Raw genomic sequence first — 23,063 nt, 5'->3', positions numbered from 1 at the left:
GCAGGCAGAACAACAGCCCCCAAAGATGTCCATGTCCTAATCCCCGGAACTTGTGAGCTGTCACGTCACACAATGAAAGGCACTTTGCAGATGTGACTAAGGTTAAGGAGCCTGAGATGGGTGGAGTATCCTGGACTATCCAGGCGGGTCCAATCTCTCTAATTACATGAGTCCTTAAAAGTGAAAGAGTAAGTCAGACAGATGTGACATGAGAAGGACTTGATCCGCCATTACTGGCTTTGAAGATGGAGGAAGGGGGCCACAGACTAAAGAGTGTGGTGGCCTCTGGAAGCTGAGAATGGCCCTGACGAAGCTTACAGCCAGGAAGAAAATGGGGATGTTGGGCCTATAACCACAAGGAACTGAATTCTGCCAACAGCTCAAACAAACAGGCTTCCCTCAAGCTTCCAGAAAGGAACACAGCCTGCCAACATCTTGATTTTTAAATGGGTGATGAGTACTGGATTTCCAATGTACAAAACTATAAGATAATAAATTTGTGTTGTTTTAAGCCACTAGGCTTGTGGTAATTTCTTACAGTGGCAAAAGAAAAACCAAAACAGATTTTGGTACCAGGAAGTTGGGTACTGCTGTAACAACTGCCTAAAAATGTGGAAGTGTCCTTGGAAGTGGGCCATGGGCAGAGGCTGGAAGAATTTTGAGAAGCATGACAGAAAAAGCTCAGATTGGCCTGAACAAACTACTAGTAGAAATATGTACATTAAAGACTGCGCCCGGAATGTCTCACAGGATATTACAGAGGAAAACAAGTGAAGATAGTTTGGCGAAAAGGTACAGTACCTGTGAATCCATTTCAATTAGATAAAGGAAGACCACATCTTCTCGCTCCACTTTGATAGCTTTATGTAACGGATACTCAGTCTTAGATTTGAACATTTTGTACAACAACTGAGCACTCATGCTGCTGAAGTCCTCCTTCCGTAAATCATCCTGATGATGAGACACACAGTGAGAAGCAGAACAGATTCCAGGTACCAACAATAGCAACAACCAACATTTATTAAGAAGCCCTTGGAATGCGTCTGGCTCTACTTTACAGGGCTTAACATTTCCCAACTCATTTAATCCTCACAAAAACCCTAGGACGTGGGTACTAGTATTATCCCCATTTACAGATGAAGAAAGTAAAGCACAAAGAGGCTAATTAACATGCCCAAGTTCACACAGTGAGTGAACGGCTGAGCCAAGACCTGGAGCCTGGCCTCCCGGTGAGATGGTGAAGCACAGGCAGCACTGACATCCCACAAGGACGCAGCCATGGGGCCTCCACGTGAGAACAGAGCCAGCCCAGAACCCTACAAAGATGGCAATCACGGAATCAATCAGAACTTCCGCAAACAACTCCTTCCCCTGAGTCTCCGTCAGTCTCTCCAGTTACAGATCTCTAAGCTCCTACCTGTTCTAGCAGGACAGGTACTGTTCCTGTTTCAAGTCTTTAAAATCCAGTTAAGACACTTCCTCTCATAACATTGTTGAATACCAAACAATTTACAGAAACTAGGTTATAAAACATAGCACTCACCATGTTTTTTTTAAAAAATGCAAAACAGACACCAAAAAAAGAAATGCAAAGCCTGTTCTGTAGGACGAGAGCTACCTAAGTGGGGCCACGCTGAATTTCACAGGGCTCTCCACGCGATGAGAAGGCGGGGGAGCTGGGAGACGGTGCTGCAGAGCACCACATGCAGGCCTGTCGGCCCCGCAGCAGCACTTGCTCCCTGGCTCAGCCGCAGCTTCTGCAGACGGAAGGTGAAGCAGGTGTCCCTTCCTTCCAAGCCTGCTTTCTGACCTGAGCTATCTTCTGCCCCTCTACTCCAAAATCAGAACAGTGAGACTTTCAGAGCTAAAAGGAATCTCAGAGATGATCTAGTGCAACTACTTAGCCTTCAATTTTGAGGAAGAGGAAACTAGGGGCCAGAGTGGGATCTGCCTATGGAACCAGGTCTCAAGCCCAGGTCTTCTGACTTTCAGTGCAAGTGCTTTGTCCACAGCCCTCAAGCCCACACTCACCCAATGACTCGCTATGATTTCTGCACAGTAGTTCATCAGCGTGCTGGCGTTCAGCTCCTCCGCAGTCTGATAGAAGCGGATGCAGTTCCTGACATTCACCAGAGACATCACACCCTTCTCACATCTACAAGACAATACGAATGGTGAACAGTATTACTCACAAATGAACAAACCAAAGCAATACCTGTGTACTGGTTGGCTATGTCCTCCAACAGCACTAATATGTAAGGTTTAAGCACAGTAGTTATGAATAAATGATAGCTGAGCTACCATGTTTTAAAAGTACTAGAATTTCATTATTAATAGTATATTATTCATTCTGGTCAGAACCAAAATAATCTATAAATAAACGTGTTAAGCATACCCTGCCCCAACTGCCTTGAAAGTAATCACTTGAAACTTGCTGATCACACACAGGCAACTGTAACATCAAACACGCAACAGGCCACATTCAGTCCTTTGATATTTAATTGTATGGGACACATTTGCAGTTCCCGCCAGCACAACTCTTATCATGCAACCAATGTGACTTAGAAATAGCTTCAAATATGAGGCTCCATGCCTCAATAAATGAACACCTCCTCAAAAGTCTTTCCAGGGGAGAAGGTATAGCTCAGTGCTGGACTGCATGCTTAACATACATGAGGTCCTGCGTTCAATCCCCAGTACCTCCATCAAAATAAAATAAACAAATAAACCTAACTACCTCCCACCCACCACCCCAAAAAAAAAAAAAAAGAGAAAGAGAAAAAAAATCTTTCCAAATGGTGATCTATATGGTATGTGAATTATAACTTAATAAAGTTGTTTTCTGAAAGTCCACTTTAAAAATCTATCATGAATAGGAATGATTGAGTTAAGAGTCGAAATACAGTACACCAAGACAGAGAATTGGCCACGATGGATGTCCCATAAAGCCTGGTAACAACAACAATCACAAAATCACTAATAAGAGAGCACCCTCTACGTCAGGGCAGAAAGGGCTGCGCACAGGCACGCAGGTAGGCAGGCAGGCAGGCCTCTGGTAGCACAAAGCAGGCACGTGCCCAAGCCTAGAAGATGCAGTGCTGGGCAGCCGCATGCTTCTGCTGCCCCAGAACTCCTGGAAACCCTGGTGAGCCTCCAGAGAATGGGGCCCGGGGGGGAAGGAGCAGGCGGCCTTGCCTGCACATCTCCTCACAAATCAGGTTCACCTCCAAGGGCAGCAGAGGAGCCTAATATGGTGACACCCCACTGTTGCTTCTTCTGTCTCACTAATTCCCACAAAACCCCTTTTCTGATTACAAGGGCAGAACGTACTGATGAGAGCCAAATGAACAGTGAGTTGAGGTCCACTAAATTTGAGGCCAAACTACACAGGCTCTCTGTGCCTCCATCTCCTCTGTGAAATAAGGAGAGTACTCTATTTCAGGTATTTGGAGGAGCTCTGTGTGTTTTTCAAGGTAAAGGAAAATCATACAAACTCTGCACAGTCTGAGGTACAAAAGAGGCCTGCTCGCTCATGTGAGGTCCTTCTCAAGGGAGTTGCATAATTTAATAACTAATACAAATGGGTTTCAGTACTACTATAAATGAAAATAACTGATTAGCTAGCAGATAATTCCCAACTTTAACAGGTGAGGTCTGGATAGTAAGTGCAGCGGGAGATAGGGAAAGAAAGGAGGAAAGTCATGAGAAAGACCTGGGAAGAAAAGGGAGCAAACTTTCCACAAGTGAGACCTTAGGCAAGGAGCAAGACTGACCCTGGAGTCATTTCTCCACCTCACAGTAAATGCAGGCCCCTATTTTATTCCAAGACCTGAGGTGAAGTACTTTGTTGTTAAGCAACATAGCGGACTTGTCGTAAAGAAGCATCTTGCCCAGGGCACTTTTAAACCAAATTGTTACAATATCTAAGTAAGTCACTATAGCAATGCGTAACAGTGTTCTATTTCTGAGCCCCTGCTGTCTGGACCACTAGTTTCCCCAAACTCTCTCAAACCACAGCAAAGTTTGCTGCAGTCATTCTGACCCCAGGCTACGGAATCAGTGTTCCAGGAGAAAAAGCCCTTTCAGGAACTTTTATACCACGTTCACAGTGACAAATATTCTAACATCCTGAAACACGGTGTGATCTCAGGGAGTACTGACTCACATTTGTAGAGCACTTTGCAAAGCATGTTTACAGACAAAAATGCCGAGAGTCTGAAAATTCCATTCTCCTCCTTACTACTGCCAAAAGACACTGCAACAAGATACTCAACTATGTTTCATGAGGACAGATGTTCTGTTACAACTGGCAGACTCTTCATTTTCACCAGACTCTGGGATCCCCTGAGTGTCATTCACTATTTGGATAGCCTATAAATAGTGACTGACATGATTTACACAACTGAAGCATGTCATCATATTTAAAAATTCAGACTCTCAGTTCACATCTTCTATTTGAAAAGTAGCAGGGCAGACTAACTTTCTTCTGAAGGGATTTTGCTGTTGTTAATATATGTTTTTAATTTTCCAGTACAAAAAAGATAGATGCACAAAAATGATAAGCCTAATTTTTAAAGTACAAAATCAAGCATAAACTCACGCGTCCCACAAACTCCTGCCCAGTCTTGTATCCACCCCATGTGTATAAATATAAGACAAAGGAAAATTATTGAAAGGATAAACAACAAAAGGTTAACAGTAGTTGAATTACAGATTATTTACTTTTTTCTTTATATCATTCTAAAATTTCCAAATATTATATGCTGAACATGTCGCTGGTAATCAGGAAAAAAATTATTATATTAACTGTTTTTAACATACACTATTAATTCTCTCTCCTTTTTTTAAAGAGTGTTTTCCTGGTAATACACAAAAAACTTCCTTTTCATCAAATTGGTGACTGCATCCCCAAACCATCAAGATCCCTACATTACAGAAATGAGCAACACCTGCTTCACATTTAACTGCACACATTTGTGTTGGAGCTCTTCCACTATTTTAAATGTGTAATTTCTCCTGCAGACAGCAGTGGGCACTCTGTGACCTTCTAAAAGCCAGCACTGAATCCACTGCTAGGTCTCTTCCATTCCAGCTCTTAACAAAGACGTAACAGATAACAGCTTACACCCACATCCAACAATACAAAATTGAGCATCTGGTAATGTTGATAGTTATGAAGCCTAATCAGTAGATAAACAGCAAACATTTTAATTAAAGAATCCATTACACAGATTACAATTATCTAAAACTACTTCAACCCCAGGGCATTTTATCAAAGCAATTTAATTTATAAGCAAGTTGGACAAGGTCAATGAGAGAAAGCTCATAAAATCTAGGGGAGAAAAAAGAAGCAGCTATAAATCATGCTCAGTCTAATTAAAATCATTTCATTTCACTCTTAGATGACTCAGAAACTCATCCAAAGAAAGGCCTTGACTAAAGTCAGCTTTGCTAACCTAATACTTACTGTATGTGCCTATGAATCTTAGACCTGTTTGTTTCAGTTACTAGGTTTAGGTATTAAAATGCACTCAAGCCCATGTCAACCACAGACAGCTGGGAGTAACCTGTATACGGACTGTGTGGAGCACAGCAGCCACCTCATGGGAAACATCGGCCCCACAATGAAAACAGAACAAGCAGCTCTAGGAAGCAAGGTCTCTCTTGACTCTCTGAAGGCAACACAACAACACAACAAGGTGGGAGTGCTTCTTGATGGCGAAAACTCTCTCTTCACCCACCCAGGAGAAAAGCCACTCCTTCAGGCATGGAGGAGAATACAAAAGATGACTAAACGATGTAAAAAGATGCTCCACCTGCCAAACTGACTACCAAGGGCCACATCTCCAACAGAAACCAAGGGGCATTTTGCCTGATATCATCTGGTCTATGTTTTGTTTTCTGTTGTCCTAAAAGGCCAACTTGGGAGAGCAACAGAGAAAATGCAAAATAAAAAACATAGCAGGCTATCTCCTTGGGACCCCAAACAGCGGTATCAAATGAAGTGAGATGACAGGAAACATTGGCTGTGAAACTCCCTGAGCCACACTCCCATGGATTAATTTAGGATTGATGTGTTTCTAATAAAGAGAGTATGACCGAGAACTTCATCCAAGTAGATACAAGAGAGAGTAGAATAAAATGTCAAAGGAAATGGTACAGAAGGAAAAGTTGAGGGGTTGGACACTGGATCATATCAAATTCAGCTCATCAGGTCACACAATCATGTAATCTCAGGTACTAAACCACTGAAAGAAAAGAAAATACTTAAAAGCCTTGGAAAATTTAGCTGACAAGGTAACACAAAGCAAGGGAGATCAAATTCTCTCCCCACTACTGCCTTTAAAAGAACACCTTGCAAAAGTTATTTACATTAGCAGAAGGAGCTGTTTTCCCAGAGCTTGGCATAATTAAAGCTCAGCCACCACCATCTGAGGTGCTTGAATATATCTGCTGTGACTTGCCTCTCCCTAAGGAGCTGTAGCTGAAACCGATTAGCTAGTTTCATCAACTCAGTCAGGAACACATCATCTTCTCTGAACTCCAATTCATCCGTATAGATCCAGCGAAGCATTGTCACTGTCACCTCAGGGTTAGCATCTGGTTAAAGAAAAAAAGTACAAAAAAGTTCAAAAACAAAGCACAGATGACATACTTAGACCTTCTTGAGGACCCCTAAAAGTTGAGGCTAATAAATTCTGGTACACCCAACTCAGAGAAATATCACACAGTCGTTAAAAACGGTGATTAAGTATTCTGGGTACCATCTGACTCCAGAAAAGTGTTACAAAGTTTTGCGAGGGGCTGTAGGTAGGGGAAATGAAACTAGTAAAGATGTATAAAGTAAAAACTGGGGGAAAATATTTTAAACATATGACAGAGTTTACATTCTAATAAAAAGATCTTAACAATTAAAAATGAAAAGATGAACATCCAGTGGAAATATGGGAAATGGATATAAACAGGTAATTCACAAAGGTAAATAAAATGGCCAGAAGAACCTTACCAACAACTAAATGCAAATTTAAACTACCACACATTTTTTTACTTCTCAGACTAGCAAAGACTCTTAAAAGTGCAAAACCTTTTACACAGAAATTATACATGTAGATTATTATCCTAAGGAAACAGCTGAGCAAATATAGAGAAATACAAGATAGTCAATGCAGTATTATTTTTAATAATGAAAAACTGGAGCAAAACTCTTACTAGCCCAACAATGGAGAACTAATTAATTAAATGACAGAATATACTATAAAATTTTACAACAACTAAAATTAATTAAATCTATAGTCAATTAAATAGATACTCACTATATAGCAAATAAAAAAATAAGTGGCTAAAAATATAGGTATTAAATTATCTCATTTTTTTGTTAAAACATATTTGTGCCTGAATGTGCATACATTCACACACACCCCCCACCACGTACACATAGTTTTGTCTCTCTCCCATCCAAGTACTAACCAGGTCCAACTCTACTTGGCCTCCAAGATGAGACAGGATCGAAGACAGTCAGGGTGGCAAGGCTACAGACAGAATGACTGTCGTCTGTCTGTCTGTCTATCGATCTTTTGAGAGACTGGAAGGATATACACTAAAATTATCGACCCTTGTAGAATTTGTAACTAATTTTTCTTCTAGCATATTTCCTCCCTGATTTTTATTTTAAAAGCATGCATTATTTATGTAATTTTATAAGTTAAAATAAAGATTTTACAGCAACTTGGGAAAATGCTTGGGATGAAAATTATTAAAATATCTAAACTATGATTTCAACTAAAATCAACTCTTGGTTAATCAGAAAAAAGGACAATGATGGTCAGAGGACCACTTAAAATCAAGGTCTACACCAGTGGTTCTCAAAGGTAGTCCAGGGCTAAAAGAATCAGCACCATCTGGGAACCTGCTAGGAATTCTTATCCTCAGGCCCACCCCAGATCCACTGATCAGAAACTGTGAGGGTGCGGCCCAGCATTTGTGTTTTAACAAGTCCTTCATGTGACTTTGATGCTTGCTAGGGTTTAAGAAATTATACTCAGTTCTTGATTATCTAGTAAAGGTGGAACATGCACCAGGAACATCCTATTAATCTAGTGATGAGGCAATAATGCAACAGCTCTTATTAACCCTTTGTCTTCCAACTACAGTGGGGAGGAGATGGTTGAAGGGAGTAATGTCAAGTTACTGATTTACTTGCAACCACATTAATTCACCGTCATTCTCTAAAACAGCCCAATAGTAAAAAGGAAAAAAAAAAGGCATAACTTGGGGGGGGGGGAATGGACGGACCCCAAGTGAAAAATAACACACAAAAATGCTAATAACGATTAGGTTAAGGTCTTTTTTTTTTTTCTCTCTTACCTGTCAAGGTAGTAATAGCACTTTTAAAATGTCTTAAGAAAGAAAACATTTTTAAAATCAGATGAAAATCAAACTGGGTTTATCTAAATAATCTACTTGATGTACTTCAACTAAGCAGTCTCAAGTATACAGTACTAGATCCTAGAAGAGTGAAATTCTAAGCTAGTTTTGTAAACTGGGTTTAATGCCTCAGTAGTTTCTTAACAAAAAAAATATATATGTATATATATGTAGGCCATGTGATTTGTCCAGAGTCGGCAAAAATGCCAAAACTGTGTGTAGGCAGAACTTACTTTACTGCACTTCATCACACTTTGCAGGTAATGTGTTTGGTTTTTTTTTCCCCCCACAAACTGAAGGTTTATGGCAACCCTGTATTGTCATATGATGGTTAGAAATTTTTAGCAATAAAGCATTTTTAAATTAAAGTATGCATTGTGTTTTTAGACATAACGCTAATGCATTTACTACAGTGTAGTGTAAACATAACGTTTACATGCACCAGGAAACCAAAGAATTCACATGACTCACTCTATTACAACATTTGCGCTTTACGGCGGTGGTCTGGGCGGAACCTGCGGTATCTCCGGGGCATATGCCTGTGCACTCTTGTTCCCCTCATACAGCCTTATCTTGGAAAGAGAGCTCATTCCTGAGGATGAGAACATCCCCAACCACACTACCCTCAAACATTTGCTCTGTGGTAGTTTAATTTTGTTTTAAAATTTGGCTGGTTTCCTTTAATAACCGTACCCCCAATTGTCCAAACCAATAAACTTGACCTGTACAACAGATAAACCAAAACCTAAATAGTTTTCTTAAAAACCACCATCAGCAGGGATGTCCTGGAAGCCCTCAAATTTTCAAATTAAGATTCAAGGGATCACCAAACTTTCCCACTCCTGCCCTGACTCTTCCCTTAATCTCCAAAATACACTGAGAATAAATCCATTTTATTCTCAGTCTCAGAGACTTAGACTAAGCAGCCAGCTGTGTGAGGTGGGCAGAGAACAACGAGCCAGAAGGAGAGTATATGGTTCCAACTGTGTAATTTTAGGCAAATCATGCTATCTCCTTCCAATCTACTTAAGCAAGTGGCTATAAAAGTCAAATGACCCCATAAATCAGGAATTACCTTGAAAAGGAGCAGACTGTGAGAAATGAAACCATCCATGACCTGCATTGGGTATGCTTGCTACTAGAGGCCGTCACCCCCTCAGCAGGCCCAGCACTCAAGCTGGTGAAAAAAAAAAAAAAAAAATCTGTGACTGGGAGGATGAAAAGAAAAATTACACCCAAACTTCAAACTGCACTATAGTCCAGGATGTGTAAAGTCACGCTTTGGCGAATTTGAGATTTTCTATTTGATCTAGTTTTTTTTGTTGCTGTTTTGATTTCATTTTAAATAAATGTTTTATAAGACATTTGGAAAGAATGGGAATAAACTTATCTGTACACAATTAACCAGTAAGTGAAGCATACTGAGGAAATTTTGTTACTTAAATCCTCTATTCCATCTGTCAAAACTGAGAAAAGTGCTTTGAATTTCCTACTATGACTGGTTCAGTTGTCTTTGAGTTTCCAACTATTTTCTCTTCATCTATTTTACAGAAAAGTTTTTGATTCATAAAATTTAAAAATCATGATATGCTGCATATTTTATCAGTAAAAACATCCTCTTTAGCCAATTTAAGGATGTACCTTTAAATACAACTTCTTGGGGAAAACAAAAAAAAAACCACCCCAAGCCCTGTCAAAAAAGAGTAAAATGATAGAGGGTCTAGTTTTGTTATGGCAGTGTGACAACCCGTCCTATTTTAACTGATTATAGCTAAAAACTCTACGCAGAAAATAGAACTACAGGGGAAAGCAAATCTTGAAGTAATCGCACTGGATGAGCTTCTTGATTTTTTTTCTCTTCATGGCTTTGCCCTGAGGGTAGACCTGTCCAGGAGCAACTCTCCTGTGGTGGCCATGGGGATGCCTAAGACTCCAATAAAAACTCCATCTTTCTGGCCAGATGAACCAGGAAAGGGAGCCCTAAGGGGACGGAAGGGTAAGGGGAGAATCCCAGAGCTAGGAGGGCCGGAGGAGATCCCCTAATCCTGTGTATGAAGCCACACAGGCCTCAGGCTCACCTCTGAGCCAACCACGCATGGAAGAGTCCCAGCCCAGCTTTAAGAACTGAAGCGATATTTGAACCACTACCCACAGAAAGTGAAACAGAACCTGCAATCTGAACCTAAGGAGATTTAGCATTTTCCAAAGGATGACACAGGACCCAGAGTCTAAACAACATGAAGGTGATGTCCAGGATACAAACCAAAATCATTTCAAACAGAGAAATATTTGGAAAATATGACCATTTTTCAAGGGAAAGACAATCAACATATTCCAACTTCAAGATGACCCAGATATTGAACTGCTTTATCAAAGATTTGAAAACATCTAGTATAATTATGCTCCAAAAGTAAAGGAAAACACTTGAAGTCAAAAGATAAAAAATTTCAGCATCTAAACTATAAAAAAGAACAAAGAGAAATTATAGAAATGAAAAATACAATATACATGTAATAAAAACTCACTCAATGGGCTCAAGAGCAGAATGAAAATCGCAGTGGAAAAAGTCAACTTGAAGACAGAGCAATAGAATTTATCCTATCTGAAGAACACAGAGGAAAAAGATTGGGGGCGGGAGGGAAGAGAGCCTCAGAGATGTATTGGGTAGTAACAAAAGGTCTAGTTTATGTGTCATTGGAGTCTCAGAAGGAGAGAAAAAGAGATCAAGAAAGAAAAATACTTGAAGAAATAATGGTCAAGAATTTTCCTAATTTGGTGACAGACATATAAGTTTTTAGATTCAGGATCATAGTACTCCATCCAAACAAGAAGACACTTGTATTTAGACATATCAGCAAACTGCTACGAACTAAAAAACAACTCTTCATTACTTCACAGGCACTAGAATAACCCCTATCAACAGCAAAACAAAACAGAAAACAGTAAGTGTTGGTGAGGATGTGGAGAAACTGGAACCCTTGTATGCTGTTGGTGGAAATATAAAATGGTGCAGTCCCTGTGGAAAATAGTTTCTCCAAAAACTAAAAATAGAATTACTATATGACCCAGCAATTCCACTTCTGGGTATATATCCGAAAGAACTGAAAGCAGGATCTTAAAGAGAGATTTGTACACCAATATTCACCGCAGCATTATTTACAATAGCCAAGAGGTACAAGAAACCCAAATGGCCATAAGTGGGTGTAAGTATAAACCAAATATGGATACATACAGTGGAATACTATTCAGCCCTAAAAAGTAAGGGAATTCTGACACATCCTACAAAAATGAATGAACTTTGAGATCACCATGTTAAGTAAAATAAACTAGTCACAAGCAGACATACTTTATTATTCTACTTATATGAGATAAGTAAAGTTGTTAACAGGTTATACATATATCCTGTAATCCCTAGAGCAGTGGTTCTCAACTAGGGCCAATTTTGCCCTCAAGGGACATCTGGCAATGTCTGGAAATATTTTTGGCAATCAAAACTGGGGGGCGTGCTATTGGCACTGAGTGGGGAGAGGTCAGGAATACTGCTAGATATCCTATAATGCACAGGACAGCTCCCACAGCAAAGAATTATCTAGCCCAAAATATCAATAGCACTGAGGTTGAAGAACTTCACCCTAGATCAACCACTAAACAAGGCATAGAGATAAAGCCCAAAAGTTAACAGACACACTCAAATGAAATATTAAATACTCAAATTACCCAAAAGGCAAGAAAATGAGAACAAAGGGAAAAAAGAAGGAACTGACAGAAAACAAATAAAATAGTAGCCTTTGTCATTAAAATAATCACATTACATATTTATGGTCTAAACACTTCAGTTAAAGAGAATAGATAAAAAGTTAAGACTTCAGTATATGTTGCCTAAGGGACACACTTTAAATATAAAGACACAGATAAGTTGAAAGTAAACAAATAGAAAAAGATATACCATACAAATAGTAAGCATAAGAAGTTTGGAGTGACTATTTAATATCAGATAAAGTAGACTTCAAGACATAGAGTTTTACTAGATATAAAAATTATTTCAGTATGATAAAAGCCACTATTCATCAGGAAGTAATAATAATTGGAAATGTATATGAGTATAATGACAAAGGCACAAAATATATGAAGCAAAAACTGACAATTACAATTAAAGAGAGAACTTAAGAGTTCTGAAATTATAGGAGATGTTAACACCCACCTTTAAGGAACTTATAGAACTAGACATAAAAAGAAAATTTATAGAAAGTCTGAAAAACATTATCAAATACCTTGATCTAACTGACATTTAAAGAACACTACATCCAACAACTGCAGAATATACCTCCTTTTCGAGTGTACATATATTCACCAGGACAGACCAGGTGCTGAGCAATAAGTCTCAATAAATTTAAAAGGCACAAAATCATATAAAATGTGTTCTCTGACAACAGAATTAAATTAGAAACTAGTAAGAATGAAATATCCAGGAAAACCCCAAATATCTAGAAATTAAGCAACATTTTTCTAAATAATTCATGGGTCAAAGAATAAATCAAAAGGAAAATTAGAATACATCCTTAACTAAATGACAATGAAAATACAACGTATCAAAGTTTGCAGGAATGCAGCTAGAGCAGTGCTTAGAGAGAAACTTAGAGCTTTAAGTCCTTACGTTAGAAAATAGTATCTAAAATAAATTACCTAAGGTTCCACTTTTAGAAACTTGAAAAAAAAAAAAATCCAAAGCAAGCAGAAGGAAGATAAAGGCAGAAATCAGTAATACAGAAAACAAGCAGTAGAGAAAATTAATAAAGCCAAAAGTTGATTATTTGAAAAGATCAATAAAATTGACAAATGTCTATCTGGACTGATCAGAAGTAAAAGAGAGAAAATATAAATCACTAATACCAGGAATGAAAAAGGAGTTACTGCTACAGACATTAAAAGAATAATAAGAGAAAATTATACACAACCTTATACCAGCAAATTCTACAATTTAGATGAAATGGACACATTTCTGAAAAATACAACTTGCAAAAACTGACACGAAAGAAAAAAACTTGAGTATCTTTGTATCTATTAAAGAAATTTATCAAAAAATTTCCCAAAAAGGAAACTCCCAGACTCAGATGATGTCAATGATGAATTCTGTCAAATATTCAAGAAAGCATACAAACTTTCAGAAAACAGAGAATGAGGGATCACTCCCAAACTCATTTTATGAAGCCTATATAACCCTAACAGAAAAATCTGACAAAGACATTACAAAAAAAGAAAATTACATACCAATATTCCTCATGATTACTGATGTAAAAATCTTTAATGAAATATTAGCAAACAGGATCCAACAATATATATAAAAAGGACAATATATAATGAGCATGTAGGGCTTTCCCAGGAATGCAAGGACAGTTTAACGTTTGAAAAAAATCAATATAATTCACTTTATTAGAATAAAGAAAAACTATATAATCATTTCAATAAGATACAAAAGAAAGAAATAAAATTCAAAATCAGTTCATAAACCTTCTCAAAAAACACTAGGAATATTCAAATTGATAAAGTACAGCTACAAAACACCTAAAACTAACATCTGTTTATAGAACAATTAAAGATCTCATCGTTTCCCAGTGAAATCAGGAACAAGGCAAGAATGCTCACTTTCAGACAAACCACTTGTACTCAGATTATATACAGATTTCTTAAAATTCAAAACTAAGACGACAATCCAATTTTTAAAAGGGCAAAGAATGTGAACAGACACTTCACAAAAGATAACACAAACGGTCAATAACACATAAAACAATGCTCAACATTATTCATCAGAGGATGCAAAATAAAACCACAATGAACTCTGCACCCACTAGATTGGCTAATATATAAACAAAACCCAAAAAACCATATCACATGTCAGTGAGAATGTGCAGCCACTGGAACTCTTACACACACTACTAATGTTACATCCATTATGGAAAACAGTTTTGTAGTTTCTTAACATTAAATAGTCACCTCTAAACATTTACCGAAGAGAAACAAGAACATGTTTACACAAAGACATACACAACTGAGCATAGTAATTTTATGTGTGACAGCAAAAAACTGAATGGAGCACAAATGTCCATCAGTAGGTAAAGGAAAAAACAAATTGTGGTATATTAATACATGGAATACTACTCAGCAATAAGGAATGAACAACTGAAACCACAGCATACTGAGATTTTGGGTGAATCTCAGAATCTTTATGCTGCATGAATGAAGCCAGACAAAAAAGAGTCTACATGCTCTATGATTAAGTCTAGAAAATGCAAACTACTCTACAATGAGTGAAAGCAAATCAGTAGTTGCCTGGGGATGTGGCTGGAATAAAAATAGCCAGGAGGAAACTTTTAGGGAGATAAAAATGTTTGTTATTCCATGTGGTGATGGTTTCAGTTATGTCAAAACTAATCGAACTGCACATTTTTTAATGTGGGCAGTTTATTTCACTTCCTTTATATCTCGATAAAGCTGGAAGAAAAAGAAACCTAAAGGGGGAGGCAGAACAGCACTGTGATTAATGACATGGATTCTGCACCAATTGACCGGGTTCAAACCCCAGCTCAGACACTTACTACTGTGTGACCTTGAGGGAGTTATTTAATATTGCTTCACTGTGTCCTCATGCATAAGATGGGAGTAAACAAGAGGACTTACCTCAAAGTGTTATTCTAAAGATAAATGAGTTAATACCTGTAAACTACCACCACACAGTAACTGCTATACAAAAATTCACTACGATTATTATTAAAACAGACTATTTTAAACCAACACACAGACAAATTTAGCATAACTAAAGATTAGAGAAAAAAGCACAAAAGCTATGTGAGGATTGAGTAAGAGAATATGACCACAGATAAAACAGATTTTTTGAAGCTCTAAGAAAATCTCTGGGAGAGGGCCTTAGCTGTTAGCAGGAGGCAACAAGGCTGTTTGTGTGTCCTCATGACACAGCTGCTAACTTCTAAAGTGAGCAATCCAAAAGACAGAGCAAGGAGGAGATCACGATGCCTTCTAAGCACCTACTGCTGAAGTAACATGTTATTTCTACCACAAATTCAGTCATCCCACACTTAAGAGGAGAACTGGGAGGAATATCAAATAATATATGGACACATTTAAAACTACGATGGACATCATCAAAAGGTACACAACATGATCTAATACTTAAATTGAACAACCTTGAGCTGGTGCTTCACATGGTACCCAACAGACACTGCTGTTTCTTTTGAAAATGTAAAGTATCTCTATCCCTGTGAGCTTGCTGTAGCACTTCCGTGCACCTGAGCCCACAGCCTGGAAACCTGGGCTCCTTCCACTGCACAATGCAGCCTCCCAGGTCTGTGCTTCAGTGCATATTTTTCCCTACTGGACTGAAAAGGAGGGAAGGAAGATGTGTTCTGTTCTTTGGAATGGCTTGACAGGACCCAGGATACATTCCAGGAAAGCTGCGTGACTCACCATAAACTCTCATGCCAGGAAACCACAAGATCTTTGCTGGAGAAAGCATACAAGAAACCAGCTTCAAAACAGCCATTCTAATGCACTGGAGCCTCTCGGTGTCGGCTGCTATTGCTAAGGTGCTATAGAGAGGCTATAAACAAGTCATTTAGCAGGAAGCAAACTGCTCTGCTTCACAGACAAGTATCCTGCTCTCCTTCCAGCATCAAGATTTGTCACACTGTGTTGAACTAAGTTACATTCTTTCTCTTCCCAGTTGATCAGTCAAAATCTTTAAACTTATCTGTAAACTTAACATAATCAATAAACAAAAAGCAAATTTATATTTTTATCTTTATATTTTGAAACAATTTCAGACTTACAGAACAGCTGTAGAAAGTTCCCATATACCCTTTACTCACCTTCTCCTAGTATTAGTTACCATCTTACAGAACTACAGTACAATTATTAAAACCAGGTGATTAGGACTGATACAATACTATTAACTAATTACAGATCTTAACAAATTTTGCCAGTTTTCCCAATAATGTCCTTTCTATGGTCCAGAATCCAACTGAAGATTCCACATTGCATTTAGTTTTCATGTCTCCTTAGTTTCCTCCAATCTGTAACAGTTCCTAAAGCTTATCTGGTTTTTCATGACCTTACCTATTTGAGTAACACAAAACAGTCATTCCCTGGAATGTTCCTCAATTTGGGTTAGTCTGATGCTTTCTCATATTAGACTGAGGTTATGCATTTATGGCAAGAATCCTACAGAAGCAATTGTGCCTGTGTCTCTATATCATATCAGGCACAAAACATTTTATTTTTTTTGAACAAGGCATGATTTAAGAAAATTTTCACATATCCAAATAAGTTTTAAATACTTGGTATACAATGCCTACTGTATCTTCATCAATATGTGCTAAAATTTTTATATAATTAACAAAATTTAAGTTGTACCTGTTCTGAATTTTAAGAAATATTACACAAGAACTTCAAAAGAAAATGGGAGGGGAGGGGATAGCTCAGTGGTAGAATGCATGCCTAGCATGCACGAGGTCCAGGGATCAATCCCTAGTACCGCCATTAAATAAACAACAAACAAACTAACAAATAAACCTAACTGCTCCCCCTGCCCCCTCCAAAAAAAAGAAAGAAAGAAAATGTGAGGCTTAGGCTGTCAATCTAAGAATATAAGTTCCATGCAAATAGGAATGTAATTTTGTTCACTACCATATCCTTAGCACCTTGAAAAGTGCCTGCCACTTAGCATTTGTGATATGAATGGAATAATACTGAAGAAACAAAACACCAATAAATTCATGAAATGATTTTACTAACTCCATTAGAGTGGAAAAGGTTCAACCATTTAGAACACAGCTTTTACGCTATTTATATACTTGTTTACGAGAGCCTATTTCCAATCTCCCTCAACTGCTGGCTGGCCAGAGTGGTGGTGCTTCCAGGTATCACATGACACACAGGCTTCTTAAAGGCAGTTTCAGCTGCTACAACCCCAGATTTAGGCACTCACACCCACATCTACCAGGCAATGCAGCAGGACTGCTGGGCAAAACACACAAACATGAACAGGTCCACAGGTGCCACCACCTCCTTGGAACCCTCTCCTATGACACACTCCAAAAATAAACTTTGTAAGGGGAAGTAAAGACAGCTATGTCAGTAAGCGCCTGGTCTCCCAAAGCCACAAAAAACACTGGCCCTGCAGCCGCTCACTCCTGAAAGCAAACCTTACAGCAGGGATCAAACTATGTTGATTATTTACAAAAGGAGGTATGTCCTGGGACATTTAAAGGCAGTAACATTATACTTTCCTAAACTCTAGAAACTCCTGATTCCCAGTAATGCGATCTTATGGTCAGATAGTCACATGTTAAAGCAGCTCTTAAATGTTACAATGTACTAAAAAAAAAAAAGTAAAGGGAGAAGGTATAGCTCAAGTGGTAGAGAGCGTGCTTGACATGCACAGGAACCTGGGTTCAATCCCCAGTACCGCCTCTAAAAATAAACAAATAAATAAATCTAATCACCTCCCCCTTAAAAAAGAAAAAAACTAAAAAGAATGAACAAAGTAAAAGCAAAATTTTAAGTTCAGTATTTAAATTAAGCTTTTAAATACATTAATGCAATTTTCTGTGTTCTTATGTAATTTTGTTTGTTCTGAGGAGCAGTCACATTTCATTTTTCCGCCTCATTCATGTTGGTTGTATTCAATATTTCACAATTATACATAAAACTATGATAAACACCTATGCTGTCTAAATTACCTATCACAGAATCCATCTGAGCAGAAGTCAGATGATAAGGTAAAAAATAAAGTAAAACTTTTTAGTTCAGCTGCCTAACTGCTTTCTAAAACCATCATACCCATTTACCATGTGACTGGCAATGTGCAAGTGTCAATTTCATGAGCCTCACAACTACTGGGATCAATTTTTGCTACTGTAAGTATCAAAAGATGGTAACTTATTCTAAACTTTTTTCTAATAAAGTTCAATATTTGCAACATTTTATTATCTCTTCTAGTCTCTGAAAACTATCTGTTCATGTAATCAAAATCCTATTATGCATTCTATGAAGAATACCTCATGATCTAATGGGTTTTAAACATTATCTATAGTTCTATTATCTGGGGTCAAAAATATGACTTCAAAAGATTACACTTCTAAAATAGAAAAACTCTGCTCAGAGATTTCAATCACATAGACTGGCGCCCTTCCAATAACGACTGTTTCCGAAGTAGATGTTTTAGTTATATGCATGATGCACATGCACATATATATATGCATGTTTTATATTAGTGTTTACAACTATGAATTATGGACCTCAGGTTAAACCCTGGAAATGATCATAAAGAGACAGAGTTCACTCACAGTGGAGAAGCATCAGACACCTACTCCCCTAAATTCTTGAGATAAATGCCTACTTAACCTGGGCAACACTGCTCGGGTGTTAGTCACCGACACCTTCCTTACCAGCCCAAGTTAGTCTCTTCTGTACTTTAGACATCAAGCAATTATACCACTGCATATATAACCCTGCCCTTAAATGATTCATTAGTCCATTTCCTCCAATACAGAATGAGCTCTGTATGGCAAGGACGGTGTTATAGCTCAGCGTTCCTAGCACTGCACATAGGAAACAGTACCTTCTGAACTGGCAAACCTTTTGAACAAAGACATAATTCAGCAGACTTTTCACACAGCCAATCACTTCTGCACGTAACTCATATCTTAATTCCTGGGTACGCTCCTTACCATGTGTTATAATTCTCTGACTATTAATAGCAGAATTAAATTTAAAATCTGCTTTTTTATTTTTAAGCAGTAGTTAGGCAAGTACTAAATGAAAATGCAATTTTGAAACCAACTTTTGAAAATGATGCTTTTATGTCTATGTAACCACTATATTTACCCAAGTTCTACACTGCATATTGTGGCATAAAACAATTAAATAAAAACATTAAATAGCTCAATGCACCTATTCAAATTTTGAAGACTGATGGTCATCCTTTGATGTTAAAGACAGAATATTTATATTCTTTGGAGTAACTGTTACTTCTGAATTCAGTTCTTAAAGACCAGGAAAAGTACTTTGGCAGTTATGATTAATTTTTAAGCAACTGAACAGCAGGACTTTTTCCTGGAGTAAAAGAAAAATGTTTTTCTATACATGCTCCTATATTTATAATATACTATTACATGAAAAGAGTTTCTGGACAGATACTCATATTTTATACATTAAAAGAACATTGTAGATCCTCAGATATTTATGACTTATTGGTCATACATTAAACAAAAGTATCCAAAAACTACACCTTATTGATTCACTAATTATTTAACTAGTTTATGGTCACCATCAATTGATAAGAAAAGTATTCTACTTTCATTAAACCACAAATATTTCAAAATGACACACCATAACCTTCTGCCAAGTCCTCTTGTGCTGGGAGTTTTGAGTCCCGAACTGGTCAGAGGCTCACCTGACAGGTCCAGCTCCTCGGTGGAAGACAAACTGGCCAGACTCCAGCTGTCACTGCGGGCCGCCAGGACAAACTTGTGAGCATTGATGTGCCTGCCCCCAACCTTTATCTTCAGATCACTGATGAAGAAAATACCCACAGATATAAAAAGAAAAATGTCATCACAACTAGGTATAGTTAGGATTCAACAGCTGATAAATATATGAGAATTGACTGAACCAACATACATCTGCAAAGAAAAAAAAAATCACAGCAAAATTAATTCTCTATCTTAGCACTGAATTCTGATGGGTCATATTTATGACATGTTGCTACACATGTTTTCTATTTCTAACTTCTAGCTTTAGTTCACATGGGATGTCTTGCTTTCAAAGACATTCCCTAATGTCACTTCTATGGCGGTGAACGTACAAGTTACATAGGATGATTAATATTTGTATAAAAAGTAGAAGAGGTTTAATGCAGGAAAAAAATCAAGATAAATCATCAGGGAGAGAGAGAAAGCTTAAAGATGACAGCTCTGAGACTACAATGCAGCTACGCTCCATACTATATTGATGCTCCAAAGTTAAACAAAAAACTATGAACAAACTAGCTTTGACAAAGCAGTCAAGAATAGGAAACCCGGTATTCAGACTTCCATTCTCACCAGAAACATTCAGACCTATTATTGGCCATTTTTTACTCAGCCATTTATAAAGACATGAAAGAAATCTTTTTTTAAACATGTTTCCATATGTATGACATACCACATACGAAAAGAACTTTCCAAATAGTTACGTATATTTAACTCTGAAATGTCAAATGCTAAAGGAGGAAAGCATCTGGCCAGTTAACAAAAACGTAAGGATGACCCACCGGGCTGACATAAGCACGTGCCATATGGCTATTCTGGCAGCAGTCCACAGTCACCAATCATCATCATCCTGCTCGTATTTGTATGTTTTTTTTTAATTTTCATATTCCCCTTTAAAATAATTTGTTAGGTTGGAAAGCCTTTATAAACTAAATATAGAAAAACTATAACAGAAAGAAAGAAAGAATGAATGAAAGAAAAAAGGTAGGAAGGAAGAAAAAAAACCTATTACATGAATTAACTCATCCACTTCAAAGGAGATCCAAACAGAATCTTGTTTTCATATAATGCTTGATGCAGACACATTTTACTCCACAAAAGCATTGTCTAGAATATACTTTATAATTAAGTATGTGTATCAACAGTTCTAGTTCTATTAAAGAAGTAACCAAGGTACAACTTACTATGTTAGATCAAAAGAATAACAGGGTACTTATTATTACAAATTATTAGAAAATACTGTTAACCCAATCAAAACATGGGCAGAAGGCATAAACAGACATTTCTCCAAAGAAGTCATCCATATGGCCAACAGGCACATTAAAAGATGCTCAATATCGTTAATTATCAGAGAAATGCCAATCAAAACCACAATGAGGTATTACCTTACACCAGTCAGAATGGCCATCATTAAAAAGTCTACAAATAATAAATGCTGGACAGTGTGCGAAGAAAAAGGAACCCTCCTACACTGTTGGTAGGAATGTAAATTGGTGCAGCCACTATGAAGGACAGTATAGAGGTTCCTTAAAAAACTAAAAATAGACTTACCATATGATCTAGCAATCCCACTCCTGGGCATATATCCAGAGAAAACTCTAATTCAGAAAGACACATGCACCCCAATGTTCACAGAAGCACTATTTACAACAGCCAAGACATGGAAACAACCTAAATGTCCACTGACAGATGAATGGATAAAGAAGATGTTGTGTGTGTATGTGTGTTTGTGTGTATAGCAAAACGATTCAGTTATATTACACACACACACACACACACACACACACACACACACACAGGAATATTACTCAGCCATAAAAAGGAATGAAATAATGCCATTTGCTGTAACATGGATGGACCTAGAGATTATCATATTAAGTGAAGTAAGAGAAAGACAAATATCATATGATATCACTTATATGTGGAATCTAAAAAAAAAAAAAGATACAAATTTTATTTACAAACCAGAAATAGACTCACAGACACAGAAAACAAACTATGGTTACCAAAGGGGAAAGGTAGGGGAGGGATATATTAGGAGTTTGGGATTAACAGATACACACTACTATATATAAAATAGATAAACAATAAGGACCTACTGTATAGTACACGGAACTATATTCAATTTCTTATAATAAGCTACAGTGGAAAAGAATCTGAAAATATATGTGTGTGTGTGTGTATATAATATAACTGAATCGTTTTGCTATACACCTGAAACTCACATTGTAAATCAATTACATTTCAATAAAAAAAAAAAAGAGAAAATACTGTTAACACAGAATACTATTAATAAATAAATAAGATAAATTAATAATAAATAAATAAAATACCCCATTTAAAGCAGAACATAAAACTCTAGTCTCATATCATATCCTATGATGAGATTTAAAAATTTAATGAAAACAGGAAGCTGGCTATTTACAAAGCACAAATAATTTTAAAACTCTAAATTTACTTATAAGGTATCAAATTTTAAAAACTTAAATGAGTATTTACTGTTTACTCTTTCTGCCACAAGTTTGACTTTAGCCACAAAATTATATAAATGAACGTTCCTGTAAAATTCTTACCACATTCACAAATGTCAAGTCAAAATGTTTTCTCTTTTGTAGTCTAACAACCCAAAGGGAAATAAAGACAAGGATTTCACTAATAATTTCTAATAATAACAGTTTTCAAAATACAGTTTAAAGGGGGGAAGGTGTAGCTCAGTGGTAGCATTCATGTTTAGTGTGCACAAGGTCCTGGGTTCAATCCCCAGCATCTCTATTAAAAAATAGATAAATAAATAAATCTAATTACCCACCCACCCCCCAATAAAAGAAAAAAAATACAATTCAAAACTGGAAAATTGGACGGGTCAAGTCTATGAGGACTCTATCCAGAAACAATTAGGAGGCTAGCAATTTTTTTTAGAAGTTCATTCTAGTCAATTAAAGACGTTTCTTTTTAAAACATGGATACTAGGGTGTTACTGGAGATGAAGCATTAACAGGGAGCTTCTTGCTAGTGTCTCAATCAAGTGCGTTAATAGGAAAAATTGTAAGTTTGGTTGTTAAAAGAATGAATGTAGTAAATAACTACATATAACCA

At 37.3% G+C, this 23,063-nt stretch overlaps 1 protein-coding gene across 5 annotated transcripts in view; it reads right to left on the bottom strand.

The window, feature by feature from the left end:
- ANKFY1 (ankyrin repeat and FYVE domain containing 1) overlaps positions 1–23,063 on the bottom strand; it is a 72,812-nt gene that overhangs the window by 33,574 nt on the left and 16,175 nt on the right. For 2 of the 5 annotated variants that reach the window (XM_010969948.3, XM_010969947.3), the window contains exons 3-6: positions 19,892–20,010; positions 6,465–6,600; positions 2,032–2,155; positions 802–951 (exon numbers count right to left, since the gene is read on the bottom strand). In XM_010969948.3, the coding sequence (XP_010968250.1) occupies positions 802–951; positions 2,032–2,155; positions 6,465–6,600; positions 19,892–20,010 (529 nt within the window). Of the gene's footprint in view, positions 1–801; positions 952–2,031; positions 2,156–6,372; positions 6,601–9,499; positions 9,602–19,891; positions 20,011–23,063 lie in introns of those variants that run through there. The other 3 variants (XM_045506651.2, XM_074342560.1, XM_010969950.3) reach the window with 3 other exon arrangements.

The sequence above is a fragment of the Camelus bactrianus genome, chromosome 16, assembly GCF_048773025.1.
Source record: "Camelus bactrianus isolate YW-2024 breed Bactrian camel chromosome 16, ASM4877302v1, whole genome shotgun sequence".
In the NCBI taxonomy this organism is placed as follows: domain Eukaryota; kingdom Metazoa; phylum Chordata; class Mammalia; order Artiodactyla; family Camelidae; genus Camelus; species Camelus bactrianus.
The sequence above is the reverse complement of the archived record's forward strand: the minus strand, read 5'-3'. Positions and strand labels throughout refer to the sequence as shown.